The following is a 25863-nucleotide window of genomic DNA, read 5'->3' as shown; positions in this document are numbered from 1 at the left end:
ACACGATTTTTACCGTTCCAGCTGCTGGAAAGGCATCACTGCCTTTAAATCAGTATATTTCTATTAAACAGCAGTTGCTACAATCTGACCTTAATCGAAAGCAGTTGGGTTTTTTGGTGTATTCTGGGAAAGGTAAACACTCTGCTCCCATGAGGTTCAGTGGCAGGCCACATGCAGAACTCTGCAGCACAACACAGTGTAATCATCAGTGACCATATTCTATTTACTTCAATTATTAATCCTCACTTTTCTCTTGGGCTCCTTTTGTCGTGATTTCTTGGCTTACCCTCAGAGTCTCCTTTCTATCCTGGTAGAAGCACAAGGTGTGTCTATATAGGACAGCGTGGTAGGAGTTCCAACCTCTGGAGGCTGCCTGTGAAAATAAGATAAGAGTGTGTAGTGCTGACTGCACGCTTTACATTTGCTGACTGTGCTGGCTTAAACATTTCTTACTTTCTTCCCTCCCAGCTGCAGCTTGTGCTTCCTCTCAAGCATCCCCTCCATAGACTGCAGCTCAGGTTTTCCACTCTGAAGGGAAGTGAATTAATAAAAAAAAATCAATGAAAAAAGAAACCTCATAGAAGAGCCCAGATTTCCAGTTGACTAAGAGCTACACAGACTGCAGTAACACTCACTGAGGTGAAACAGTGCCACCCTGAGGCCACATGCTCCTCAGCTTTCTCCAAGTCCTCTTGGCTCTGTGAGGCTTTCCTTTGCTGACAGATCCCATCCAAACCCATATGAACTGACAGGAGACTCACTGACGGGTCCTGTTCAGGGTGAGAAGATATAACTTTTTAATGTAGCTATACTGCCTTGAATACCTACAATGCAACTGGGGTGAGAGCAGTATACATGCACACAGTAACTACACATAATGTGCAAGCCATATTGACATAAGAAAGTATATAAAGTATATGCCATGTTTCTACTACATCTACTACCATAAAATCTACTATCCTGCCTAGCACTAAGTCTCTAGAACTGCATATACCTCTGCTTTGATTTACTTTGGCTTTGAATTCATTTGTTTTTGTCTTTTCTTTTACATAATGAAAAAGTAATTAAATCTATTCCGTTAAAAACTGTTGACACACTTGTCTGTCTGACCACCCACCACAATGTGTGAGAAAAAATTCTTTTTGTAATTTCAGTATAATCTCAGTCATGTGGGATCATCACACCCTGACCTCACCTTCAAGCAACCTGTGTGCTCGTCTGCCTCCGCCCCCACCTTTGCCTTCTCTACCTCCTCTTCCTCCTCCTCATCCTCTTTGTACTGATAAATGTATCTCTGATTGTCCCCTACATCAGGTAGCTTCACTGGATCTGAAGCAGTCTCGTTCACTGTCACTGAAGTTTTGCTGGCTGGCTCCCTGTTAGGAAAAGCTGCCCAGGACCTTCTGTCTCCTATAGACAGTGGAGGAAGGTGATCTTTGGGACTCTGGCCCTTGTCATAACCCAGCAGGTTCTGAATATGGGTGGGCAGTTTGAATTCAGCCACAAGAAGGTTGGGTGCCGAGGCAGTGACGAGGTTTCTGTAGAGCACAGTCGGGGTTGTATCTGAAGGTGTCTCTTTGGCTTTGTCTAAAGGTAAGGACTCTTCCTCATTGGGCTGGTACATGATGTCTGAGCAAATGCTCTGCCTGTAGTTAGTAGTCTGGTTCCAGATGTCCTCTAGCTCTTCCTCCTCTTCCTCAAACTGCTGGTGATCAAGGTGGACAGGCTCTGTTTCTATCACTGCTGAGCGTGAAGGTGGACCTGAATCATTTTCTCTTATTTTAGTGCACTCTGTACCTCCCACTTCAAGAGATATAAGCTTCCTCACCACTCCTTTAGGCTGCATGCTATCAGAACGTGGAGCATCATCTTTGCAAAGCTTGAGACTGCTGGAGGTGGAGATGCCAGAGTCCACAGAGTCCTGTCGAACACTCTTTGTTGACTTCAGATTTACTCTCATGAAGGAAGCTTGGCTTGACTGAAGTCCAGGACTCTCTTCATGAAAACTGTGGGGTCTTGCACATTTGTGGTACTGGTGTCCATTTAGGTCTCTAATGAGTGTATGAACACTAAGGCACTCGTGTTTATGTATAGCTGTGGTGGAGGTGGAGGCTTGGTTCACATAAATATGCAACTGTGAAGGCTGGAGAGTCCCATCCTTCTCAGCTGTGCTGGTTTTAATCTCTGACAATGTTTTGTCCCACTCCTGTTTTTCCTCCTCACAAAGAGCCACCTGGGTTTTAGATAAATCATTACATTGTACAGTCTGATCCTCATCTTCCTCCACAGAAGGAGAAGGTGGAGGTTGTAAACCGCTGTCCACACCAGGAAGATGTTTCCCAAGAGATGTAGATAGCTGTGTCTCAGCAAAGCTGCTTTCAGCTGAAGTGTCATGCGTGACAGTGGGAGTGGGTCTAGTCTGTCTGAAAGAGCTCAGGAATGTTTGTTTGTGCGAGTGAGGGTCTGGATCAGTCCCGGCTACTTTTTTTGATTCTGGAGGGGCAATAGTAATGATGTCCTGAATGCTGGGGATGAGAGTCATATCTTTAGGTAGATCAAAACTCAATACAGAACCCAAGGAGAGGAACCTGCAGTGGCTTTTCACCTGACCTGCTGTGGGTGTAGTGGTGGGTCCTGCTGAAACAGCATATGGAGTAATGCTGTATTCCCCTGAACACTCTGTATCAATGTCCTTCAGCAAAGGATTCTTCATATAGGCAATGGCTTCAACTCCATCCCCATTCTTCTTCTTCCTTCGACGTTCCTTCAGTGGCCATGTATGTGTGTCGTATGTGATTGTCTCAGAGGTACAATGAGGCATCCCATCTGTTTGCTCCTCAACTCCCATGATTTTCTGGATAGTGTGCCTACGCGCGTCTCTCTTCCTCTTCCGCTTCTTGCCCATTCTCTTGATGCTGCTGAAGATGGAGCTGCCTCCGTTCCCTGTCGTGTTGTGGAAAGTTACGTTGGTTCCCTGAAGTGCCGGTGCTGAGGAGGATGGCAAAGAGGAGGATGGCAAGAAAGTCGGGGAGGCTGAGGCTGTGGAGCGGCTTTTTTGGCGGGGCAAGGTGATGCTCTCATACACAGGGGCCGCAGCCAGGTTGTTATCCTTGACATGCAAGTAGGTACTTACCTATTAAAAAGAGAAAAAAGTATATTAGGTATGTGTGGAAGCTCTCATATTAGTGAGATTACTGTACTAAAACTGGTTAACCATAGACTCATGCGTGCTGCAGGCTGAAGCCTTGCAGCCCTCTGTGAGAACAAGAGCTGTTTTATGTGTTACAGATGGACGATGACATGAGAGCAAAATTGACTAAGACAATGATCGCACACATCCAAGAATACAACGGATTCAGGAATGCATGAATCTGACACAACAATGTAAATGTATTAAAAAAATATCAAAGACAAAAACATTAGATGTAAGGACAAAGAACATGAACATTATTGCAACTGCACACTTACAGGACTTAATCAGAATCATATGTGGCTTCACATGCCGTCATACGCAGCTGTAATGTCTTGACCTTTCAACTCTGTGACTAATCTCTTGTTTCTGTGGAAACCCCAGACTATAAATCATGGTGTGCAGTCTGGGGGCTTTTCTTCGAAGTTCAGCAACAGTTCTCTGTCTAATGACTGAACCTCTGCTGGCACTTGAGAGAGCACTCATGCTGCGAGTCATTTTGGAGCACGATTTTCATAGGAAGAGAGGATGAGGTCACTGCTTTCAAACAACTTTAGCACAGCCGCGCAGTCAAACACGACCAGGTTTACATCAGGCTTGTAGTGAAATGACAGCAAAGAAGAGAGAGCTTCTGTCAACGTTCACTGTAGGTAGAAGACTGATTGTGCTCTTCTTACTCATCACCCTCATTCTTTCTCTGTCAGCAAATCTTTTCAGTTTTAAATCCTGGCTCATTTAAAAAGTTGTGGAAAAGTTTAACAGTAAGAAAAAGCTCAGGTTTTATTGTGTGATTTTCTGGTGGGAACTTAACAATTCATCTGAGTTTATACAAGATGAGCTGAAAAGGCACGATGACTGCTGACAGATTACTGCAAAGACAGACTTGCCAAAATACACAGATTTGTTTTCAGTGCATCAAGATTACTGAGATCATTCCTCTTGCTTTTAAGGCTGGAATGCATGATGGAGAGAAAAACTGCTTTAAATATGGTAGTGAATACTGCAAAGATAACAGTTTATTTTTGGTGTAAATTCCCAAGAAAAGTAAATCAACTGAAAAACTTTTTATACACAGATTTTGTACAACTTGTGGTTTGGGGTGTATTGTTATAAATCTATTGCAAGCATTAAAGTAAATTATAAAAGTTACGTAAATACAATATTTTTTTTCCTGAAAACAGAACATTATTGTTCACCTATTGAATGTCAGGTAGATCACTTTATTCATTACGTTTATATTTTTACAAATGGATTGTAAAAGTAGCACCTTTCTTTTCACATCCCATTAAAAATCATAACAGAAAGGACTACATTAAAAACAGAATTTATTTGGTTTTAGATTTTCATTTACGACTCTAGTTAAGTGGGGAAACTCTGAGTTTTAATAGTAAAACAGTTTGTTTTCTTTTCTCACTTTTCTCATGTTAACTATAAATTTTCCAGCCACAGCGACTTTGGAGATGGTGTCAGTATGAATATGATAGCACCTCGGCCTGACTTATTTCCCGTTACTCTTATGTCTCACTTAAAGCGAAGGAAACAAGCCAGGGAAGCTGCAGACTGGCTGTGTCTTGTAACAGATTAGTAGAGCATGCTGCCTTAAGAAAAAAGCTACACACGGCATGCAGTCCCAGTACACTTCGAGATGCAGCATGCAATGCCAGTTCACACCGCGCAGTTTACCTCATTTGCACTCTGCCGATAAATCTTTCTCTTTCGCTTTAAACTACCCAAAGTATTTTCCAAAAGCCCCTGGCAGCGCCTCCAAAAGTTTTTATAGGCAGAAGATTGAGGCACAGTGGGCTGAGGGAGAAAACGGGGAAAAAGGAAGATGTGAAGGCCAAAGGAGAGAGGGGAATGAACAGCAAGACAGTCAAGAAGGGAGATCCCATGCAGTGTGGTTTCAGGGAATGCGTGTTACTGCATTAACCTTCAGGAACAGTAACAAATATCATCTGTTTCAGTGCTTCTGGGAGAGAAGTGAATGTGGGCATTAATAGTGACGTCCCATATTACTGTGTAGCTGCTTATAGTGTGAAATGATGAGTGCGTCTCTCACCCTGTGGACAGGCTCAGAGGTCTCCTCCACTACCTCTTTTGTCCCAGCAGGCAGGTCAACTACCTGAACCTGGCTGTCCCCTGTGTTACCAAAGCTAAGGATGAGGTTGACTGTTCCCCCTACAGGAGGGCTGCTGCCCTCTTTAAGCACCAGCACGTTGGCTTTAGGAGGATCATCCTGGGGTCCAATGCTGTTCATGATCTCATACCCATCTTCTGATGGCTCTTCTTTATGTTTCTCAGCATGAGTGGGCACCAAACACAATGGCTGGCTATTTCTTGCCTTTGTTGTGTCTTCAGTAGGGGTGACAACTGGGGATTGATGAGAATGGAAGGGCTCTGGCTCAGGAGCTGAATTCTATGTATCATGGAAAGAGAACATAAAAACACAATGGTTTAGAAACACTTTGAACTACAAATATTTGTCATTTTATATTACAATTTCCACTTGTCAAAAACATACATGCACTGGTGCTATATTGTTCTCCCCAGCCTTCATTCACTCATTCTGTCTCTACAGTAAGTGTTCCTCTGCTTATTTACCTCTGTTGATGGCGGGCCCATTGTCGCCTCAAAGTAAATGTTGTCCTGTGAAGGCTCCTGTCTGCTCTTCTTGTGGAGCCACTGTTGCTTTTGAGCCCTCCAGTGTACCAAGATCCACCCAAGCATACTCCTCAGTTCCTCCATACGCTCTCTTACCTGTAAGACATTAGAGTTCGTAAAGTAGAACCAAATAAAAGCAAAAATATATTCAAAGAAAGTCACGTGTGAAACCCTGCTCACCATTTGTGTGAGGTGGTGATCCTTGTCTAAAAGATTTTTGCCTGTGGCGGCCAGCTCATCAAACTCCTCAAACTTTTGCTCAATTTGCATATCCAGCTCTGCAACCAGTGATGTCTGCCCGTCTTTCCCAAAATGCAAGGTGGTATCTGAGAAAATGCATGACCTGGTGTCTTCTGTCCATGAGCTATTCAGAGATCAGGTTGGGGTGGGAGGTAGTGGAGGAGACAAGCAACAGGGCTGTGAGAAAAACCATACATTCACAAAGCATGAGAATGACCAGGCTCTCCCTGATAGGACAGACATTCATTGCCCTGTCACACTCAACCCAGGAAACTTGCTCTGACCTTCTCAGCACATCTTAAATTATACACTTCCCCAGGGACCTGTGCTTGACAATGAGAACATCCTGTTCTTTCCTTGATAGATGTTGTAAGGGGCAGATGTTCTCACAAAAGTTGATTACAAAATAACTTGAGGCCCAGAAAAGGGTCACAACATCCTCACGCCCTGCTTACATCATGGCGAGGTAGCTCCTGAAGAAGTCCTGGAGCTGCGCAAACTCTTTCAGACGTGATTTGTTCTCTGTCACGCTCTTTCCCAGCTCGTTCCAGGCCTGCAGTGTAGCCTGAATTTTTGCATCTAGTACGTGCACTCTCTCTGGGCACAGATTCTTCAGTCGAGAAGCCTGGTCCTGCAACTCCTTTACCTCCTCCCTGATGATTTCGTAGTCAATCTGTGGAGAATCACAGTAAGAATCTATCATCTCCCATCAAATCCACTCACTCAAACAGCCTGTACCAATTGTATCTCTGACTATGACCTCATCTCCATAGCTTAATGCATATTATTCAGTTAGAGGCCCATATGGTCTACATATGGGCTGCCACGCTATAGCTAGCTTGCAATCGGAATTTTTTTTTCCTCCTTTTGACGAGGCAGTAATTAATAGTGTTGAGGGTTCTTTGGGACCACTACTTCATAACGTTTCTCAGCTACAGTAAGCCACAAGAACACTGAGTTGTAGATGCTTGTCTGCTGACGGCACAGTTATTTCAGTTTGGGAGATTAGGTCATTTCTGCTTTTCAAAGGTATCAAGTACAGACAGCTGTGTGTGCGTGTGATAAACATAACACTGCCCAGAAAATGACTCACACAGAACTTTACCATCCCCAACTTCACATCTCCAACCCTGTGAACCGTGGACACTCATACACACCCTACCAGATTTGCTCATAAACACACACATACACTTTGAGAGCTAACACAACAGTGACTCATGCAAGCACAAATAAATATCCCACGGGAATAACAAACTTTTGCTTGCTCTATGTTGCTTGCTCATGGCACAAAGGAGAAAAGGCAGGCTTTTTTTGTTGTTGTTGTGAAAAAATATGTCACAACAGGAAACAGACTGTGGCACAATGTGTTGGAGGTGACTATAAGACAGTCGGGGTTGAGGTGGGGGGGACTTCCCTTTTTTTAAATACACTGGGCAAATTGTCCATAATCCAACATCAGTGTAATGGAATACTGGACTGCATTACCAGAAATGAATCATTTCAGATGTTTACAGCATAATCACAACATGTGCCGGCATCTTTCTCTCACCTCCAGGTGGTCCTGCTCCTCCCGCAGAGCCTCTAGGCCACAGCGATCTGGCTCACACTGGATGGCCATGTCTGTCTCCTTCTCCAGGATGTCCAGGCTCAGATCCTTGCTGAAGCACACGCACTCCTCCACACGCACTGCCAGGCTGGCATGCTGGCGATGCACCAAGTCATCATGAGTACTCATAGGATGTTATTAAGTCATTATACTTCAGTGTACATTATTTGTTTTCCAATGAGAGCCACATTGCAAATTAGTTTAAAATGGTGTCATGGATTCCCCTCCAGCCATCTGCGTATGTGCTTTTTTAAAATGTGTACTCTTTTTTTTTTTTTCTTAAACCAAGAGTAAATTGAAATAACACAAAAACACACATGTGAGGGGGAGTGGTGGCCTGTCTTGGGCCTATTAATGTGCACAGCTAGAGGAAAAAGGAAACCAGATGCAACTCTATTAGAGATGGGGGACTTTAAAACCCATTCAGCACCTTCTAATATTGTTATATGTTAATACTACATCAAACAGTAAATCTGAGCCACTGCAGCACTCGTGTACATGCATTTTCTGAACAGACTATATGTAATCAGTGTGTGTGATATATATATATCTAAAATCTCATCTTCTTACCTTGCTCATCAGCTCCTGGATAGCCTGGTCGTGGCTTTGTGACCGACCTCTTTCTCTCACTGTGTCATTCAGCATCTCTACAGCCTCTCGTAGCTCTTCCACGGGGTCTCCCATGGTTTCTAACAGAGGCTCACCACTGCCGCTGTTCTGAAGTGTCAGCAAAGTAGGAGCTGGGGAATTTTCACTGCGGAGAGGCTGTTAGGTACAAAAAGAGTTACTATTCATTTGCCAAGTTCAACTGAATTAAAATTGTAGTAGTGTGAATGAGAAAAAGTAGTAGTGCATTGCAATACTGCCACTCCTGAATTTATAATTTAATCTAAAAATTCTTATACTATATTATTTTGATTAATTCATAGAACACTGTCAACAGTTTTAATAAGGACTGCTTTTAGTTTAAAGCTGTTGTAGAGTTCATAAAATGGATTTATATTGTGTTTGCAGTGTGGCTGTTACTCAGGTGGTGGAGCAGGTCACATACTAATGGGAAGGTTGGTGGTTTGATCCCCGTCTGCTCCAGTCTGTTGCTCTCCAATAAATCCCTCAGAGTTTGAATGTGTATGAATGTTAGATAAAAGCACCTACATAGAAAGAGTTTAGAAAAAAGTGCTTGTGCGAATGAGTGAATTTGTGTAAAGTGCTTTGAGTGCTCAGATAGAGTAGAAAAGTATATTTAAGAACCAGCGTACTTGCCATTTAAACTAGATTTTCAGATAGAATGCAAAATTTGACAACAAACTAAAGCTACCTGTAATGCTAAAACTGGCTACACATGCACAACAATATTTTTTTTTATTGAAACTTTTTACAAGCTTATCCTTTGCCACTATTGCAAAATTTACCTACCTGCCCTAATCTGTACTGACTGCCACTGAGATCCTGGCTTTCCTCCAGCTCCACACGTTCCAGGAACTCAGTCAGCATGCGCGTGTCCTGCAGCTCAGAGCTCTGCTGGGTCAGGGCACTCTGGACACTGTGGTACCTGGGAAACACAAACACCAGCAGGGATGTTATAACCAAAAGCTACACCTAAATGGTAAACCACATCCACATATACAACCTTGCATCCTTCAGCAGAACCACATTACAGAGACCGCAAGCATCTTACTAGGTGACTCGTACCGTGCTAGAGCACTGCTTATGTTATCATATATCATGTGTCACATAAACATATCCTGTACTTTAGTGCACTGAGGTACCTCCACTGTGCAGAGTTTATATAGGAAATGGTAAAGGGATCTTTTTGAAAGGGTATTTTTCCAGAATAAATGACCCTTACATTGCTTGTGTGCACTGTTAAATAATGACATCATAACAAGTGTCTTTCAGCTGCTTAGCGAGAGCCTCCTGCATCAACAGGACCTCAGACTGCACAAGTGGCCATCCCTGCCCCATCTAACACCCCCACCCTGGAAACATTTAAACTGCGACCTTTCCACATCTGTATTTTCTTTGGTCAGCTTGGTGTTCTTTACAGAGTCTGAACTTCTGTTTATAGACATAGGTATGTTGGGTAAACCAGCCAGCATCATAAGTTTTAGTGAGAGTCTATGGCAACAACCTGTCTTTCAAGGGCCAACCAAAAAGAGAGGCGTCATCTTGCAAACACGAAATGGGTGACTCTGACACACACTGACAAGCTGTGGGTGAAGTGCATGTCAAAACTCTGGGGTAGACCTCACTAAGGGCTGCATGAATCACAAATGAATAAACTTTGGCCGTGAAATGATGAGCACATGGAGAGATATTTTTGCCAACTTAGAGAAAAATCTATGGATATATTTATATATATATATTTGTGGTTTATGGGGTGAAACTGTTTGTCTTAAATAAGAACTGGGGAGCTTTATGAACAAACTCTTCCATGTTAGATTACAAACATGGCAAGCCCAAACCTGTGACCTCTTGGAAACACTGACTTCCTTTATTTCCTGACCACAGTGATGAGAAAAACCACCAGAGTCTCATTGCTCAGATCCATAACATGAACTTTCCATGATGACAAATATCAAAGGGCTACCCTTGACCTATCCTTCTAACATACTTTTTCTCCACCTCCTCCATGCGTGCCGGTAGCCCTCGTGTACGTGGGTGGCTGTGACTATGAAGGCGGTCCACCTCCTGCCTCAGAGCACTGAGTTCCAGACTGCGGGATGCCACCTCTTTCTCCAGCAAACGGCTTTCCCTCTCAGCCATGCTCATTGTTTCGGGGTCACCGGCTAAGACAGATTCCTTCATGGAAAGCTCCACAGACTCCAGCCAGGCCTCCAAGCTGCCAAGGGCCTGGAGCACTTTCACAACCTGTACAGAACAGACATGAGGAGGTTAGGGGAGTGCAATTTATGTCTCATGTTATAGAAGTTTTCCTGCTTTAATTTCAAGGTGATTTAATGCACAGTTTAAACTACCAAAAACACTGTACAAAGACAACAATAATATGTGGAAGTAGTTGCTAAGACTTAGATGACTCATGGTTTCCAACTAGGTCATCAATCTGGATTTGCAGCCTCTTTCCAAGTCATAATCAAATTATATCTGAGCACATTTTATATTCCTTGAATTAGCCTTCATAAAATGTTGTGACTACATCTCAACAACTCAGCCAATTAAGGTGATAAAGTAAACAAGTTTCTAACCATGAGTGCATGCATACAGCTCAGGATCTGGCTGAACAGAAAGCTTTTAGTAGGGATAAAAAGGATCCAGGATAATTTGTCATAATCATAAATTTCAACAGAGAAGAGAGAACAGCCTGTGAACTATTTTCTTTTCTTTAAAAAAAAAAGAATGTTACCCTAAAACCCAGCTCTTCTGAGGCCTGGAGAAAGACAGCATTCCTTTGGTGTCTCTTCCTCAGTTCTTCCCACAGGACTTCCAGCTGGCCAAGGAACTCCTCGATCTTTGTGCTTCCCGGGTGCTGTGCCCGGACCAGCCCGTGGCCCTCCTAAGGAAGGTTCATTAAAGTGATGAGAGAAAATTATGAATAAGAAGTGAAGTGAATTTTATATTGTAACTATAGACTAATCTAAAGCTTTGGGTAAGTAAAGTTGTCTCAGACATGATGTCAGTTCATTGATTAATAAACCAGACCTGCCAAGAAACCCAAGTTGCAAAATGTGGGGAGATTTTTTTTAAAGGAATTCATTCAGTGCTTTATTTTAAGAGAAACTGTGAATGTGACAGTGTGCTTCAGTTTACCTTTTTGACCACCTCTATCCTGGCTCGGTTGTTAAGGATTTCCTGCTCAACGGTTTGCTGACACCTCTTTGCTGCTTCCAGACCCTCAAAACTGGCTATTGAACACACCTGTGTAGCCATGGACACATTGTCTTTGAGCCATGACAAAGTCTGAGATGGAAAAAAAGCAAAGACAGTAATGAGGAACAGTTTACACATATGATTTAGCTGCTGAGGCTACAGGAAACCACATAAACAACTTCTAAGTGATAGATATGAGTTAATGCAAAAATACATGGCCATATTGCGGAGTACAAATGCTATGCTGACAACTAACAGCAATCACTTCTGATGTTGAAGGCACAGTCCTTACTGCCAGCTAACCTGTTTTTTTACTTTTATTTGTATGTGTGGAGCATGGAAACAGTTTTGCAAATTGATTTCTATTGTCGGGAGAATAGTGGGTGTGACTGGCAGAGGAAGTAGTCACCTTGTCAGCAGACACAGTGAACCTCTGAAGCTGTATGTGAAGCTGTGGGTGGCCTGGAGAGGGGGTGGCAATCTTGGGTTCTGTTCTGGGCTTCCTGCTGCAAAGAAAACATAGACTCCAATTATGACTTACATAAAGACCTTTCATTATGTAAGATGGCGAGAGAAGCCAGGCAGAAACGTCACCTTTCCCCCTTCAATTGATTTCCGACGATAGCATCATCAGTGCAGACAGGGCTGTCTCTCATTGGTAAAGAGGTGTGGTTCACTGATTGCTGCTCCTGGCTTTGGCAGCTCTGTGTTCGTCTACCACTCCCACCGTCAGCAGTACTCTGTGGACAAAGGAGTAAATGTCTGTAGGAAAATCCAAAGATCAGCAACATGGCGTGTGAGTAATGCTTGGCCTTTGCTGAATTAATGCTGACAGGATGATTAAACGTCTCAGAAAAGAGGATTTCATGCTGTGAACAGTCACTAGACAATGAGGCGTTGCTGTAGCTCAGTACTAATATGAATGTTACAATGTGGCTGGACGCTGGACAACATGGACAGCTGCCCGGAGTTTCTCCTGTAAATGACACAAAACATACTCACAAAGGTTCACTATTTTTAGTGAAACAGCCCAGACCAGTCTCAGAGTAGAAGCTATTTCTTTTTGACAGCATCAAAATTTTTCAATACTAAAGATGGCAAGACAGGTTTAAAAATGTGAAATTACAAAATGAATGAGCACAACGTTACTAACATATGTTAAACCACTCTGATCATAAAAAGAGCCATTGTAGATAGAAATATAACCCTCAAACTCCCATGCCCCTGCTCCCATTTAAAGCAGCAGTGTTGTTTCAGCTTTAGACAGTGATTTCCATGGTCATCCACCCCGACTCTGTTGAGAACTCTGGAGTTTTTTAGAAAGGTCAATGCCACAGCGATCAACCTTGTCTATGGGCAGAAATATATTAAAGACGTCAACAGCCACTAAGCTACTTTTACAACCATATGAGTATTTTAAAGGTTGGCCAAAGGGCTCTACTGAAGAGTTTCCAATGAGAGCCACAAGTATCTGGACTGCTACATTGGGCTATCCTGAGTGCAGGTCTTTTATCTTCTTCATCCTGCTGCGAGCAGCTGTGTACTACAACAACATCTTTTCTTTTAAACTGATGTTTTCATAATTAGGTATATGTATGTATACAAATATTTAATTCAAGTGTTTTAGGCTGTTTTTTATTGCTTTATTCGGTAATTACTTCTTGATGTTGGTGCTGTTTCTAACTATACAGTGCTATACATGTAAGTTTTTGATTGCTTCTCTTAAATAAACCAGATGATATATACTGAATATGAAATTATAAAGTTATGGAAGCACTTGGCAATGTGCCATAGTAATTATACAAAAAATCCATTTATAACAGTGTTTTATGGAGGGCCCTTAATTTAATCATATTATTTTCTGACTGGGCTTATAGAAAAAGTGAGGCAGGGAGCAAAGAAAAGTGTCGCCTCCAAAATTATGCAAAGTGCAGTAAATTGTAGGGGTCTAACATCATTTACCAACATGCCAGTCATTTTATAGGCCAGGCTGAGTTTCATAGAGGCAAATTATAGGCCCATTTATGTGCTAAAGCTGTAGAGCTAAAAACCTTGTGTCAAAGAATTTATAATCATTGCTAAGGTCTCCTCTGCAGACAGGCATTTGCTTCTGTCTTTCATTTTTGCAGGGCACTCCACTGTAAACATGTTGTGTCGTTTCACTTTGGCAGAATATCAGCTACAGAAAAAATAGCCGTTTAACAATTTGGTATGTCATATTTAATGGTATTCTGTGCTTTACCGTCTTATCCCATCATTTACCATTTCAGCATACTGTTCACTCTTCCTTCCTATCCCTTTTCTACTGATCTCCTCTCACCCTGTGTGTCTTTCTGTAGTGTGCTATGATGTCAGCCAAGAACTATCACTTAGCAGCAGACCCATCTGGTCTCCAGCAGTAGCATCTGGCTACAATTAGCCAGAGAAACAGACGATAGCCATGTTTACCTTCAGAAACAAGAGGCTATATACGGCTAACACAGACATGGATGCGTATATTGAAGCATGTACAGACACTAAAACCTTTACAGCTAATTGACTGAATTATTGCAACAGAGAGAATAAATACAGTGTGTATGTGCACATGAACACATATGCAAATGCACTGACAATGCTGTCTACCAGCAAATGTGCAAATAACTCACAGTCACTATTAACCTAAAGATCCATGTAACTGCGTCATTGCACCCTTAAAAGTAATGGGCTCAATTCCATACACTAGGGTGCTGTGAAACTATGTGACAAATTACTTTTACTGTTTTAACAGGTACCTGTGCCTGGGCTTAGCACTGCGTTTGGCCTTTAAGGCTCCAGGCTTTTGCATGGAGTGTCTTTTTAACCCTTCCATAAAACAGTGACAAGTAAAGCTCCCATAGTCAGTGTACCCAGGCAACTACTAACTCCTAGTGCAATAAAGACCATTCTAACCATTCACTCAAGGTCGTCCTGAATGCCATGGCAACAAGATCAGTGTTTGTAGAGCAACAACTGAGTCAGGTTTGCTGCCCTGATGGGCTCCTGTCACAGATGGTGAGATGCGAGAAAACATGAGTAGAGAAATTTACTGAAATAGTAACATGAGAAGAATGGAAAGAATGAAGTTTGCTTTCTTAAGCATCTGTACTTTCTGGCTTGACAAAGTTAGGACATCGGCCCAGCAGGGATCAGAAGTGCTCAAGGTCAGCGATACAAGAACAGCTTTGCTCTAGGCTAAATTCAAACAGCCACTGTAATCAAAGAAATGTAATGCGCTAAGTTTAAAGACTAAATATTCACATAATTACTGGTTTTAACCACACTTACATTTCTGGATAATCAGACTTTCTGTCAGGTTTACGGGCAGTGCGGTAACTATAGGAGGACCCGCGAGTTCAATAAAATTCCTGTAGGCCTCCAAGACAAGGAATGTCAAGTCCAAGGAATAAACATACTCTCTAGAATATTCACCCTGGACTGAACTATGGACCCTCTGTTAATATAGTATTAATTCAATGACTGTACTTTTGTTAGAATGGTTGAAAGCCAAGATATTTTTCTACCATGAAGTGAAATTTTGGAGGGAAAGGCTTATTTGCTCTGGCGCACTGTTCAACCATGTTGTGCAGTCAGGGCTTGACATTTTTCATGGAAACTTATGTAATTCTTGTGCCAGCACAAATAACACCTCTAAAAGCTCTTCCTGTGTCTCCTACAGGGCATATTTGCAACATTTGAAGACTGGGGTTCTTGTTAGATGATACAGAAGGTGATTGGCAAAAAATAGAAAACACAGTTACATATTCCTTTTTTCCCTATAGCACTGATTTAAGCACAAAATTGGTATTTTTGCAAACCATCTTATCACGGAATTCTCCAAAACTGGGACATCCGATGATATAATTAAGTAGAGGGAAGATGGAAAACAGTATTTTGGGTGCCAAGAGTAGAAGCCACTGCTTTACAGCACATCTGTCAAATTCTATTTTGGAAAACTGTGCTTTAGCTGTATATCAGGCAGTTTCCAAACCAAAGGACGAAGTGCGTCACTTTCTGAGGCCACAGATTTTGTAGGACTGAATGGGGCTGGTGTCATCGTTTGCCAGCACTGATGGAGTTGTTCTCTCCTACTTGGGAACCACAATGTGGTTTCTCCAGTATTACAGTGAAATACAAAAGCTACTTACAGCACAGTCTTTCAGATGATTCTTCTCCTCCTTCACCTCCTTTCCCATGATACAATTTGCCTCCATTCCCATGTTGCACTGGGGTTCTTGGGCCAGTGTCAGGAGGTCAGAATGTTCCCTGGTGAAAGTGGAGCCAGAGAGAGAGAGTGTGGTCTTGTCACTCCTGCAGGGTGAGCAGACCAGGAGGTTACTGTAGTACTGACAGCAGGGCTTCAGAGGCCAGCGATTCTTTCCAATTATGGCTCTGAAGTTTCATGCCAGTGTTTGTGTTGTTCGATTAAAATAGTCTTGAAAAGCAGCTGATAAGAGACGGCATGATGTAATATTTGGATCTAAAGATAGGCTACTAACATGAGAAAGTTTTTGCACATGGATATCAGAAGCTCTGACTCGCACAATTTACAAATTTTGCAATATTAGGATTATAATCATTATTATCATGATTATTTCACCAAACGGAGTAATCCATCTGTTTAACCTAAATGCCTTCTGATACAAAAATTGGGAACTTGAAACAAAATAACAATTATTTTGGTTGTAGTCATTAATTTGATACAGCTTCTAGCACCCTAATCAGTCTAAGGATGCAAAAGTCTGGATGGTTAATAAAAAGAAAAAAAAGTCTGGCTACATAGTGCTTGTAGTTACAGTAACAATAAATGTATTTTACACATTCTATAAAAAAACAACCAAATATGCTTGTAAAGAAGTTCTACTCAGATTTAGCAGACTGTTTCAGATGACATCAGGATTTTAATAGTAAGAGGTGAACAAACCACGTCTCCAACTTGCAGTTTTGCCAATACATTATTCATTTTGTACACCTCTCCAAATTCCAAATCAGCACAGAAAACTTCATATTCTAAACTGAGAGGTAAATGATAATCTGTGTGCTAACTGGTCAACAGACACATACGGCAGACTTTTTCTTTGCTTGTAATTTTTCACAGATTTAAACCAAAATTAGACACGGATAATCAGAATGAAGAGAAAACTCTTCAGGCAGAGCTCATTTTCATTTGGAAAACTGTTTGGTTCTCCCAGTGCATACGTCTGACGTCAGTAACAGTAGGGTAATGACAGAAAAAACAAAGTTCCAACTCACTGGGTAGTTGTAAAGGACCAATTATTGAGTGAAATGATCCCCATATTTAAGGCCACCAAAGTTGTTAGGGTATCCTTGGCCTGTTGGCGTACCTGAAAAGCTTCTGAAGAAGTGCCCAGCAATCCTTCACCTCACTCTGCTTCCGTGTGACACTGGCAGCCAGGGTGGGACGGAGATTCGACAGCTGGGATACACTCACATCAAGCATCTACCACACACAGGCCTGCAGGTTAGGTAGAGAAGGCTTCTGCAACACACTTTCAAGATCTGACAAAGCAGTGCTGCTTTAAGTGAAAAGACACAGCTTACCATGATCTGACTGGCGATCTCACGCATTTCTCTATCTCCAAAGCTGTCCACATCTTTCAATACAGACATGTTTTTCCTCTAAAAGAAGGGACACTGTGAGTGGAAGAACCTCTCAGATCTAATATATGATAATATAATTAGGTTTTCAAGAAGTTTTACCATGCTGTTTATAGCAAATAATATATTATCAGCCTGCTGGTAAAATGAGGACACTTCCAGGGCCAGATGAAGATTTTCATGGTAGTTTTTCAGATGCGACTGCATCTTCAGCCACCTACACAAACAGCAGACAGCAGCATAGAGAAACTCAGTCTTCAATTAATCTTTAGATTGGAGGTGTTTCATGCAATTTTTCAGTCAAATGTAAGTGACAAACATTTTATTGATGTGTTTCCTCCTGCTGGATATGTTTTTGCTATCTGTCTTCCCTTGTTTCTCCAGTTTCAGTGCCAAGTTGTTGATTTCCTCATGGAGATTTCTGTGTAGCTGCTCATCCTGCAGGGGAACAGGAGAACACAATCCAACTATGACCTCAGCTGTCTTTACCATACAGTGATGGAGACAAATTACAGGCAGCCATAGATAAATTACTGGAAAACCTCTACAAAACTGTAAAGGAAGCTATTAACATATGGAAATGCATATATTTTTACCACAGGAATGTTGTTTATAACACTTTTATCAGTGTTCGGGTAATTATTAGTAGTAGCTCACCTGTTTCAGATCTAAAATTCTTCTAGTCAACTGCATTTTGTCAACATTTTCCCCCAGGACATTCACCAGACACTGTTCCTCTTCCTGCTGGCACACATAAAAGTCAGTGTTTATAGCCCCCATTTGTTAGGAACCCAACCATTATTTTTTTTCAGAGGCACCAGGATTAAACCACATTACCTCTGCTACCAAGCAAGATGCTAAACAGAAATAGCCTTCAGCATGTAGTGAGGAACTTTGAACTTGATACTAAGGGACAAAGGAAAGGATGAGTGGAACGTAATGGAGAATACATCTCCTAGGGTGGATGTTTTATAGACTTCATAACCAGCATCCTTCATTACAATCCCACAGGTCCATTATCAATCATCAGTTCCCTTGTGCCAGACATGGACATGAACAGAGAGATAAACATAGGCCTAAAATGAATTAGATGATTGCTTTTTGATAATGACAGGCAGATGTTTTACACCGGTGAACATACACAAACCAGAGATGTCTTCAGGATACTGAGCTAATTTCCTGTATTGGAAAGTGCTGTTTTTGTGACTAATATCTTGACAAATGTTGATTGGAGCTGCCTGTAGACTCAGATTTGCCTTTGGGCCAACTGTTTTGGCATAATTGTTGAAGTTGGAGAGCATTATTAACTGCCGTTTTTTAATATGTGGATTGTCTGCTTTGATAAATACGAAGGGGAAAGAGAAATGTAGGGAGATTACAAAGGTGATGTGAACAGGATAAGAAAAATGAAACATGTTCAGGAATTAACAGTGAAATACAAAACATTGCAAAAGGAAAAAAAGTAAGAAAACGTAAATTACATTTCACCCTGTTGGTGTTGAATTTAAGAAAATAAGACAATTTGAAGGAAATACGTGCATCGTAAAGACAACCAATATTACAAAATGCTTTGAGTTTACCCAGTAACCCACTACAGTTGGCTCCTTCCTCCTGAATTGAAAATTTTAGTTGTATGTAGTATAAAAGTAGAGAAAGACTGATATGTTCCTTACCTTCTCTTTAATCCATGCCTCCAGCTTGTCCACCTTTTTGTTGAATTCCTGCAGGTTCTTGGCTCCTCCTAGGGCCCTCATCTGATTTGCAGCCATCTGTTTGAGGGTCTGCCACTGGTCCCTGAGCTGACTGAGCTGCTTCTTTACCAAATCAGATGTGGGATTCAGTTTACAGATCAGCTGCTCACCCATCTTTTAAAACACACAGAAACACAAAGACATTGTTCATTTGAATTGTCACCCAGAGCAGAGGCAACACATCTGTCATTTGTGTTTTGGATATACTCCTGAAAACTCTCAGAGTTCTGCTTCTGCCCTTGCCGGCCTGTCTGACTGCCGAGCAATGTTAATCATGACCAATGCACAATTTCCAAACATTTCTCTTGTGGGAGAAAGTATAAACTGGCTTGACAGAGTCGCCTGGAATACTGAGGTTCTGCTTTTCTCTTGCCTGGAAGTGCCTACCATTATGTTATGTGTTATATGATTTGACAGGTTCTTTTAACACTAAACGCAGTGATTAATGGTTACATTCAGATGCCCATTATGTGTTAAAAAGTTAAAATAAACATTTAATTTTGGACATAGGGTGCTCAGATGTGCTTGTTTTGGTAACTCTGTGATATTTCAGTCAGTGTCCAGTCTCATCTTGAATAACTTTCCCACCTGGTTGAGTTGAATCAGGGTGTTCTCAAAGTCTTTAAGATCTCTCTGAAGCATTTGTGAGGCGTCTTCCCAATCCTCCAGGGGGCAGCACTGAATATTACATCCATCCTTCAAATCCTGTAGCTTGCCTTTGATCCACGCCTCAGCCTACATCCAAATTACAAACACAGGCAAAAATGTCTCAGTCATCCTTCACATTGTTATTCAGTAATATGTTTGCTGACCTGAATCTGAGAGTGTGTAAGACTGCTTTACACACTTCATGCTGGTTTAGGGAGCATATATTCAGTGCTGTTTGGCCAAATTTTCACAACAATTTGGTGATTTTTTGTGACAGTGACAAAGTACAGACATGACAAAAACTGATTTTGGACCAAACTCTATTGTGCACATTTGAGCCCATAAAAGTGACGCAATGCTTCCTTGTACATGTGAAAATCAATGGTGAAGACTGATTTGTACATTTGGACCAACAGTATATTCTATTTTTTTCTTTTGCAGCGAGTCATTTCACACCTTAAGCTCATCTAGAGCTTGGATTGTGAGATATCATCTGCATGAAAGCACACTAGACAAGAGCAGTCATCATTTTACATATCTAGCAAAGACCGAATTTTTTCCCCCGTCTTATTGTAATACAGCATACAGCACATCAAGCACATCAAGACCAGCTCTTTGTTCTCCAGTGTCATGTTATACAGAGCAGAAGTTTCTCTTGGCAAGGGCCTCGTCTCCATTGCATAAGGCTTTGTCTTGCAGAGCAGCCTTTTCTGGCAGCCTTCTGTATGGAGTGAGAAGGCCAAACCAGGTCGCCAAAATCAGAAAGTGTTGGAAAGTACGTGTTTGTTTTCTGCAAAGAACACAGCATGGAAGTCAGTGGCCCGCCTAAGTTACAAAAACTAATAAATCAGCTCAGGTTCTTCTACTTGTCAGACTGATCCGGACTTTCCTTTTTTTTTTACAGCGCTGCTTTTGTGTACGTCAACTGACAGTTACACACACAAATAAGTCATTATACCTTGACATTACATCAGAGCATTATTTCCCAAGGAATTCGGTACGACTGACATTGAATAATAAACTCTGTAGCAACTCCACTTTAAAATCAATGAAACATCAAGACCGCACATGACACATCCACCAAACAGCTTTTTGCTCTAGATTAAAATATGATGTCACTGCTCCCCAGAGGAGCAGGTCATTAACTTTACAAGGCCCCCAGGGTAACGGGCGTATTTCTGGTTTCAACAGAAGGAAAAGAGCTTGACAAAACAGGCCTGCCCCTATCTTCTCACACTGGCTCCCATGGCATTATAATGACCTCATACAGGAAGTCTATGATTCCCTTGTTTCTTCCTGTCCACTCTGCACAACAATGGTCTGTTCAAATCATACAGTTGGGCCTTAGTCTAGCCACAAAGAATAGAACGACTGCAGTTTAAAAAAAAATATGGCCACATAAATAAACATTGCAGTTAATACATAACAAATTTTAAAATAAATATAAAAAGTTGAAAGAAATCTGATTTTGGAATTTATAGAGAAAACAAGGACAGCTGATTGACAGTTATAAAATATCTATTAACGGGCCACATTTTTTACCTCTTTTGTAATGCAACTTGGCCCAGAGAACATTGTGTGGGTTGAAGTTTCTCTATTTCTCTATCTTGGAAATGAAATGGTGAAAGGCAAGATATGTTGCAGAGCAGCCTGGGAGACAGATGGCTCTACACAAAGTCCTGCTGCGCCATGTTGTGACCTGCTCCGCTCCCCTAGCTTGAACCATTGGGGGCCATTAAAAGTCTCTCCCTGGAAGGCTCACTTCCACTTTGACAGAAATGTAATACTATAATAATACATTTTCATCAGCAATAGCAGTCAACCAAATCGCTGTAAAACAGGCAGGTCCCCAGGTACCTAAACTACCACTTTTATAAAGCCAAATGTCAAAAACCGTGAACATACAAAAGCATCCTCCACTGTGTCCAATGGGTCTAGTAAGCTTGTTAATGTGCTACAAAGCTTTTAACACATACATACATCATACTCAAATGTAATTCTTTTTTTTCTCGCCTATCACTTGGATGGTTGCTCGACAGAGGTCTGATGGCAAAGCCAACTGCTGGACAAAAATGTCCCTCAGCCGAACTTGCTGAAAAATGTCCTTGTGAGTGCTGGGGTAAACGCAGCAGTGAGATAACACAACCAGTTGTGCTGCTTGGCTGAGTCTCTCTGAGCAATAGGCGTGAAGAGATGGAGCCAAACAATGATCTCATCCCCAAATAATTGCTTGTGGCGGTTTCCCCTCCCTCTCTTCCCTCAGCCGAACACAGCTCATACAGTTCTTAGGGACAAAATAAGAATCAGTACATATTTTGTTCTCCTCGGAGGGTCATACAACAGGCAATTTCCTTTCTGATTTTAACTGAACAGCATAACATGTTTCTTTTGGGATCAGCCCACTGTAGCTTGTGGTCTTTGTAGCATTTATAGATTAAAAGAGATTCTGATTAATTAACTGTAAAATAAGAGGCTGCAAATTTTCGAGAAGCTCCATAGAAAAAGTATCTCCTCAAATCTTTCCTTGTTTATTAGACATTAGGAAAAGACGGAGAGCAGGAAAATAAAGCTTGTATGTCAAAGAGTGAAAAATAAATGATAAACCCACTGAAATACCACGAGGAGCTACTGATGCTAATACGCTGGTATGCCTTCCTCGTGTTACCTGCAGTACTTCCTTGCTGAAGAGTGAGTTGCGCTGAGTGAAGCAGTCACTTGGGGGTGTAACAGCTGCGGACCCTTCAATCGGTGTGCGTGGATGGCTTTCTTTCCTCTGAGGCTCATCCTCCTGCGGTTCAGGTACTGATATCTGTGTGAGCACGCAACACAGAGAAAGTGTTGAAAACACAAGAGCAGTTTGTCTCCAACGTAAACTTTTTTTTTAAACAGATAAAACCATACACCAGATGATGATTGCTTCTGAAAAACCTTTAAGAAAGAGGCACAGCTCTCCAGCAATATCACTTCACAATCAGAGGATGCCTAAGTGTCCGCTTACGTTGATTATACCTATGTTTGCCATCCAGGCACATTACAAACACATGGCAGACTGGCCCCAAGGTCTCTCTTAACAAAAACCTACTGTCAGCACCACGTAGGATGAAATGAACACGACTGGCACAAGTTCACTAATGGACAAGCATTCCTGCTGGTCCCCAATCAGGAAACATCTGGGCACAAGAGGGAAGCAGGAACAGGCAGATCCTCCAATGTTTTTCAGGCTTATGTGTAAACATGTCATCTTTAAAGCCTTGACAGATCATGTTCGCTCATTATTACCTGCACAGGTACAGACACCAAAGCCACTTTATCTCTTGTAATAAGAACATTTTGACAACGTGGATGAATAATACATGAGCAGAGTAAACTCAAAGTATTGTTGTGGTAACAAAATAGGAAATTATGTGGAAAAATTACTCCTTGTTTTGTTCTTGAAGGGGAATTAAGGCCATGGCAGTCTGTGTATTATTACAACCAGCCTCCACAAGTACTTCAGCTAGCCTTTTCTTTTGTTAACATCTACTCCTGACTTCATGTTTTCCAGTGGGCCCTGCCTCTGCAAGCTCTGCTGTTAACACAGCCTTCATCCGCAAGACGCAATGACTTCAGCTTGGAACCGGCCAAATCCAGCAGCCCACTAGCTTTACACAACATCCTACAAATATACTTTGTGTTTATTTGTTCTGTATAACGTGTCTTAAATACACGACAGCAAAATCAAGAAGAAACAACGAGTATTCTGGGTAGCATTCAACCAAATCACACTGTTCCTAGAACTGGTTTTCCACCCCTGTGTCACTTCGCTTTAAATTTATAATATAAAAGCAGCTGGCTATAAAGAAACCCCCAACAAGGGCTAGCTTTCCTTTAGTCTAAATAAAACACTAAAGACAGCTGCTCACAGTAGCACAGTAAGTAATAACAAAATATTTTAGCCTCAAAATTCCTGGATTTTACCACTTCTTTTACTCTAAAACATGTCTTTTAAATAATGCTAACTATTTGACATTAATTTAGCAGTTAGCTTGCATCTTACCTGTTGTAGGGATTTCTCTCTGTTCGTTTTCGGTCTGGTTTGTCCCTGCATGGGCTGAAATTCATCGCTGCTCTCTTTTTTGAGTAAAACCTAAAATATTAGGATAAAATATGCAACCGGGAGGGACGAGAAATGTCAATAATGAATGGTAAAAAATAAAAAAGCTAGTCAAAAATGAACGCTGGTAATTAACGTTTTACACGGTGTGAAAGCGCACGTGCGTGTGACTAATTCCAACAGGCCTTTTCGGTTGGAGCTAGTAAAACAAACATATCTTCGATTAACAGCCATTTCTTTAATAACTTTCTGTTTTTAAAAGATCATGTTTAGATCATTTCCATATTCTACTGGAAATGCTATAATTAAAGCAGAACAGTGTTGGAAAACTGGCCTCTTCAAGTTTAAGGTTAATTATTTTGAAACTCATTAAAATAGCCAATTTATCAAATGTCCTTTATGTAACTAAAGGTATGCTACACATATATTTGACAAACAATATTTATCTATATTTAGACTCTTTTTTTTTACCTTAACAACTGTTTTAATGCACTGCCATATTTTTTGAGTCATTTTTTTTCTTTATTGTTATAATTCTATGTGTGCATGCAGTCTTGTACCTTAAATTGAGAAGTGGGCTTATTCTCACAGCTCACACCCACTATCCTTGGCAGATGTACTTCTGATGTGCTGCTGATGTTGTTGTTGTTATTGTTGTTTTCAGATGTGCACCGTGTAATTGCAGGCTCTGCTGTCATCTTGTTCTCTGGTCTGTCTTTGTTCCCAGAGATTGTGATCTTCTTTATTGATCTGGAGACAGCAGAGGCAGAGGCAACGTTCTGGTTCAGCTGGTCCTCCGCTGCCATCCGGTCTTGGTTGTGTTTCACGGGGGCTACCTGCTTGACAATCGGCGAGACGAGACAGGGTCCATGTGCACACACCTGTGATCCACTGAGGTAGAGCGAGTTCAGATTGTGCTGCAGCACACAGTTATCCAGAGTCTCGCCGGGCAGATAACTCTGTGTAAAATCCTGACATTTTGCCACAGCAGGAGCTGACAGCCTTGTCCCAATGGTAAAGGGCTGCACCTTCCTCACAATGCTCTCAGACATGACTAGTGTCCCAATAAGAAAAAAACAAAAAAACCCAAAATTGCTTAGGTCCAAATGAGCTCTGAAAAAAAAGTCTGTTTCATCCCTTTGTGCGCTCTCCTGACTAAACAGTTGTCCAGTCTCCGTTCAGCAGTCAAGTGGAGGGTGGAACCGAAAGTGGAGAGAGGGAGAGAGAGAGCTCAATTCTCCACCTTCTTGTGCATGTTGAGAATGCACAGCACACAGCCCAGGATGGCTTCCTTGGACTCCTGGGATCGAACACGGCCCCAGATGTGGCGCAGTGCTGTTCCAAGGTGCGTAGCGCCTGTTGAGAGGATTCTCCTGAGATATTGTGCCACTGAGCCTACCAGTCTGCTACTGAGGAGCCTGATAACCAGGGACCGCAGCAAGATGAAAACTGCTGGCATGCTGCCTGACTGTGCTGCACTAAAGTCTTGGAAAAAAAAAAAGAAAGCTCAGAAAAGGAGGGGGAAGAAGGAGGGTTGGTTAAGAGAAGGGATGAAGTCACCACCTCTTCTCTCTCGCTTTCTTTCTGTCAGGAGCAACAGGGGGGGCTGTAAAGCCTGGCTGTCAAAACTTCCCCTCTGAACCCTAACAGAAAATCTAGCAAGATAAGAGACCCAGAGTTATGGAGTCAGAGGGAGAGACCTCTGTTGGACCTTTTCAATCACAGCTTATCCTCTATGAGGTAATATCCTCGGCTGAGTCACACTCATACACACCCACACTGCCTCTTCCTTACCTCTACTTTGAAGTGCAGAAGAACTCATTCAGCTGTAAGGCATTGGGATCTGTCCCAACACAAGAATTACAAGACAAAAAAAAGTCTTAAAAATAAGAAGGATCACTTTCAGAGACTCAACTTTATGCTGTCTGTCCAGGAGCGAGAATGCTTCCCTCAGGTCTAAGTTGAGCCTCCTCTTTCTCCATCAGAGGGGAGCAGTTGCCTCACGGGTTAGAGCTGAATGAAACAGACCAAATCTGTCGCTCTGCTCCTTAAACCTCAGAGCTGCTGACATAACAAGTGTGTAGAGGAGGAGGGGTGCATACAGAAGTTAAGCAGATGATGACCCCCACCACTCCTTGATGGTGGCAAAAGGTTCAGCAGAACAAATGTTGGGATGACTGATCGGAATGCCAGGAGTGGCGTGCTTATGTCA

The 25863-nt window shown here is 41.9% G+C and overlaps 2 protein-coding genes across 7 annotated transcripts in view; both read right to left on the bottom strand.

Annotated features, from left to right (window-relative positions):
- Positions 1-24851, bottom strand: part of mymx (myomixer) — a 27801-nt gene extending 2950 nt beyond the window's left edge. The window contains exons 1-29 of one of the 6 annotated variants that reach the window (XM_085183683.1): positions 24212-24851; positions 23595-23684; positions 22224-22367; positions 19499-19645; positions 18833-19024; positions 17817-17903; positions 17479-17597; positions 17262-17376; positions 17103-17180; positions 16886-17001; positions 15689-15851; positions 12120-12265; positions 11935-12028; positions 11466-11615; positions 11062-11211; positions 10312-10568; positions 9114-9249; positions 8268-8462; positions 7641-7793; positions 6547-6764; positions 6032-6215; positions 5792-5947; positions 5250-5606; positions 4874-4993; positions 1196-3133; positions 636-770; positions 454-528; positions 287-373; positions 90-181 (exon numbers count right to left, since the gene is read on the bottom strand). In XM_085183683.1, coding sequence (XP_085039809.1) covers positions 90-181; positions 287-373; positions 454-528; positions 636-770; positions 1196-3133; positions 4874-4993; positions 5250-5606; positions 5792-5947; positions 6032-6215; positions 6547-6764; positions 7641-7793; positions 8268-8462; positions 9114-9249; positions 10312-10568; positions 11062-11211; positions 11466-11615; positions 11935-12028; positions 12120-12265; positions 15689-15851; positions 16886-17001; positions 17103-17180; positions 17262-17376; positions 17479-17597; positions 17817-17903; positions 18833-19024; positions 19499-19645; positions 22224-22367; positions 23595-23684; positions 24212-24703 — 6386 coding nt within the window. In that variant the 5' untranslated portion in view covers positions 24704-24851. Of the gene's footprint in view, positions 1-89; positions 182-286; positions 374-453; positions 529-635; positions 771-1195; positions 3134-4873; positions 4994-5249; positions 5607-5791; positions 5948-6031; positions 6216-6546; positions 6765-7640; positions 7794-8267; positions 8463-9113; positions 9250-10311; positions 10569-11061; positions 11212-11465; positions 11616-11934; positions 12032-12119; positions 12266-15688; positions 15852-16885; positions 17002-17102; positions 17181-17261; positions 17377-17478; positions 17598-17816; positions 17904-18832; positions 19025-19498; positions 19646-22223; positions 22368-23594; positions 23685-24211 lie in introns of all 6 variants that reach the window. The other 5 variants (XM_085183686.1, XM_085183684.1, XM_085183682.1 and 2 more) reach the window with 5 other exon arrangements.
- Positions 24721-25863, bottom strand: LOC146505113 (protein myomixer-like). Its single transcript, XM_085183702.1, has one exon. It carries the CDS (start codon positions 25108-25110, stop codon positions 24883-24885), a length of 228 nt encoding a protein of 75 aa, XP_085039828.1. The 5' UTR covers positions 25111-25863; the 3' UTR covers positions 24721-24882.

Source organism: Neolamprologus multifasciatus, chromosome 13 (genome assembly GCF_963576455.1).
Source record: "Neolamprologus multifasciatus chromosome 13, fNeoMul1.2, whole genome shotgun sequence".
Lineage (NCBI taxonomy): Eukaryota > Metazoa > Chordata > Actinopteri > Cichliformes > Cichlidae > Neolamprologus > Neolamprologus multifasciatus.
Note: the sequence above shows the minus strand (reverse complement) of the source record. Positions and strands in the feature narration are given on the sequence as shown.

Bases quoted from the DNA above. Each gene is read 5' to 3' on its own strand.
- LOC146505113 (XM_085183702.1), bottom strand. From the start codon at position 25,110: ATGCCAGCAGTTTTCATCTTGCTGCGGTCCCTGGTTATCAGGCTCCTC.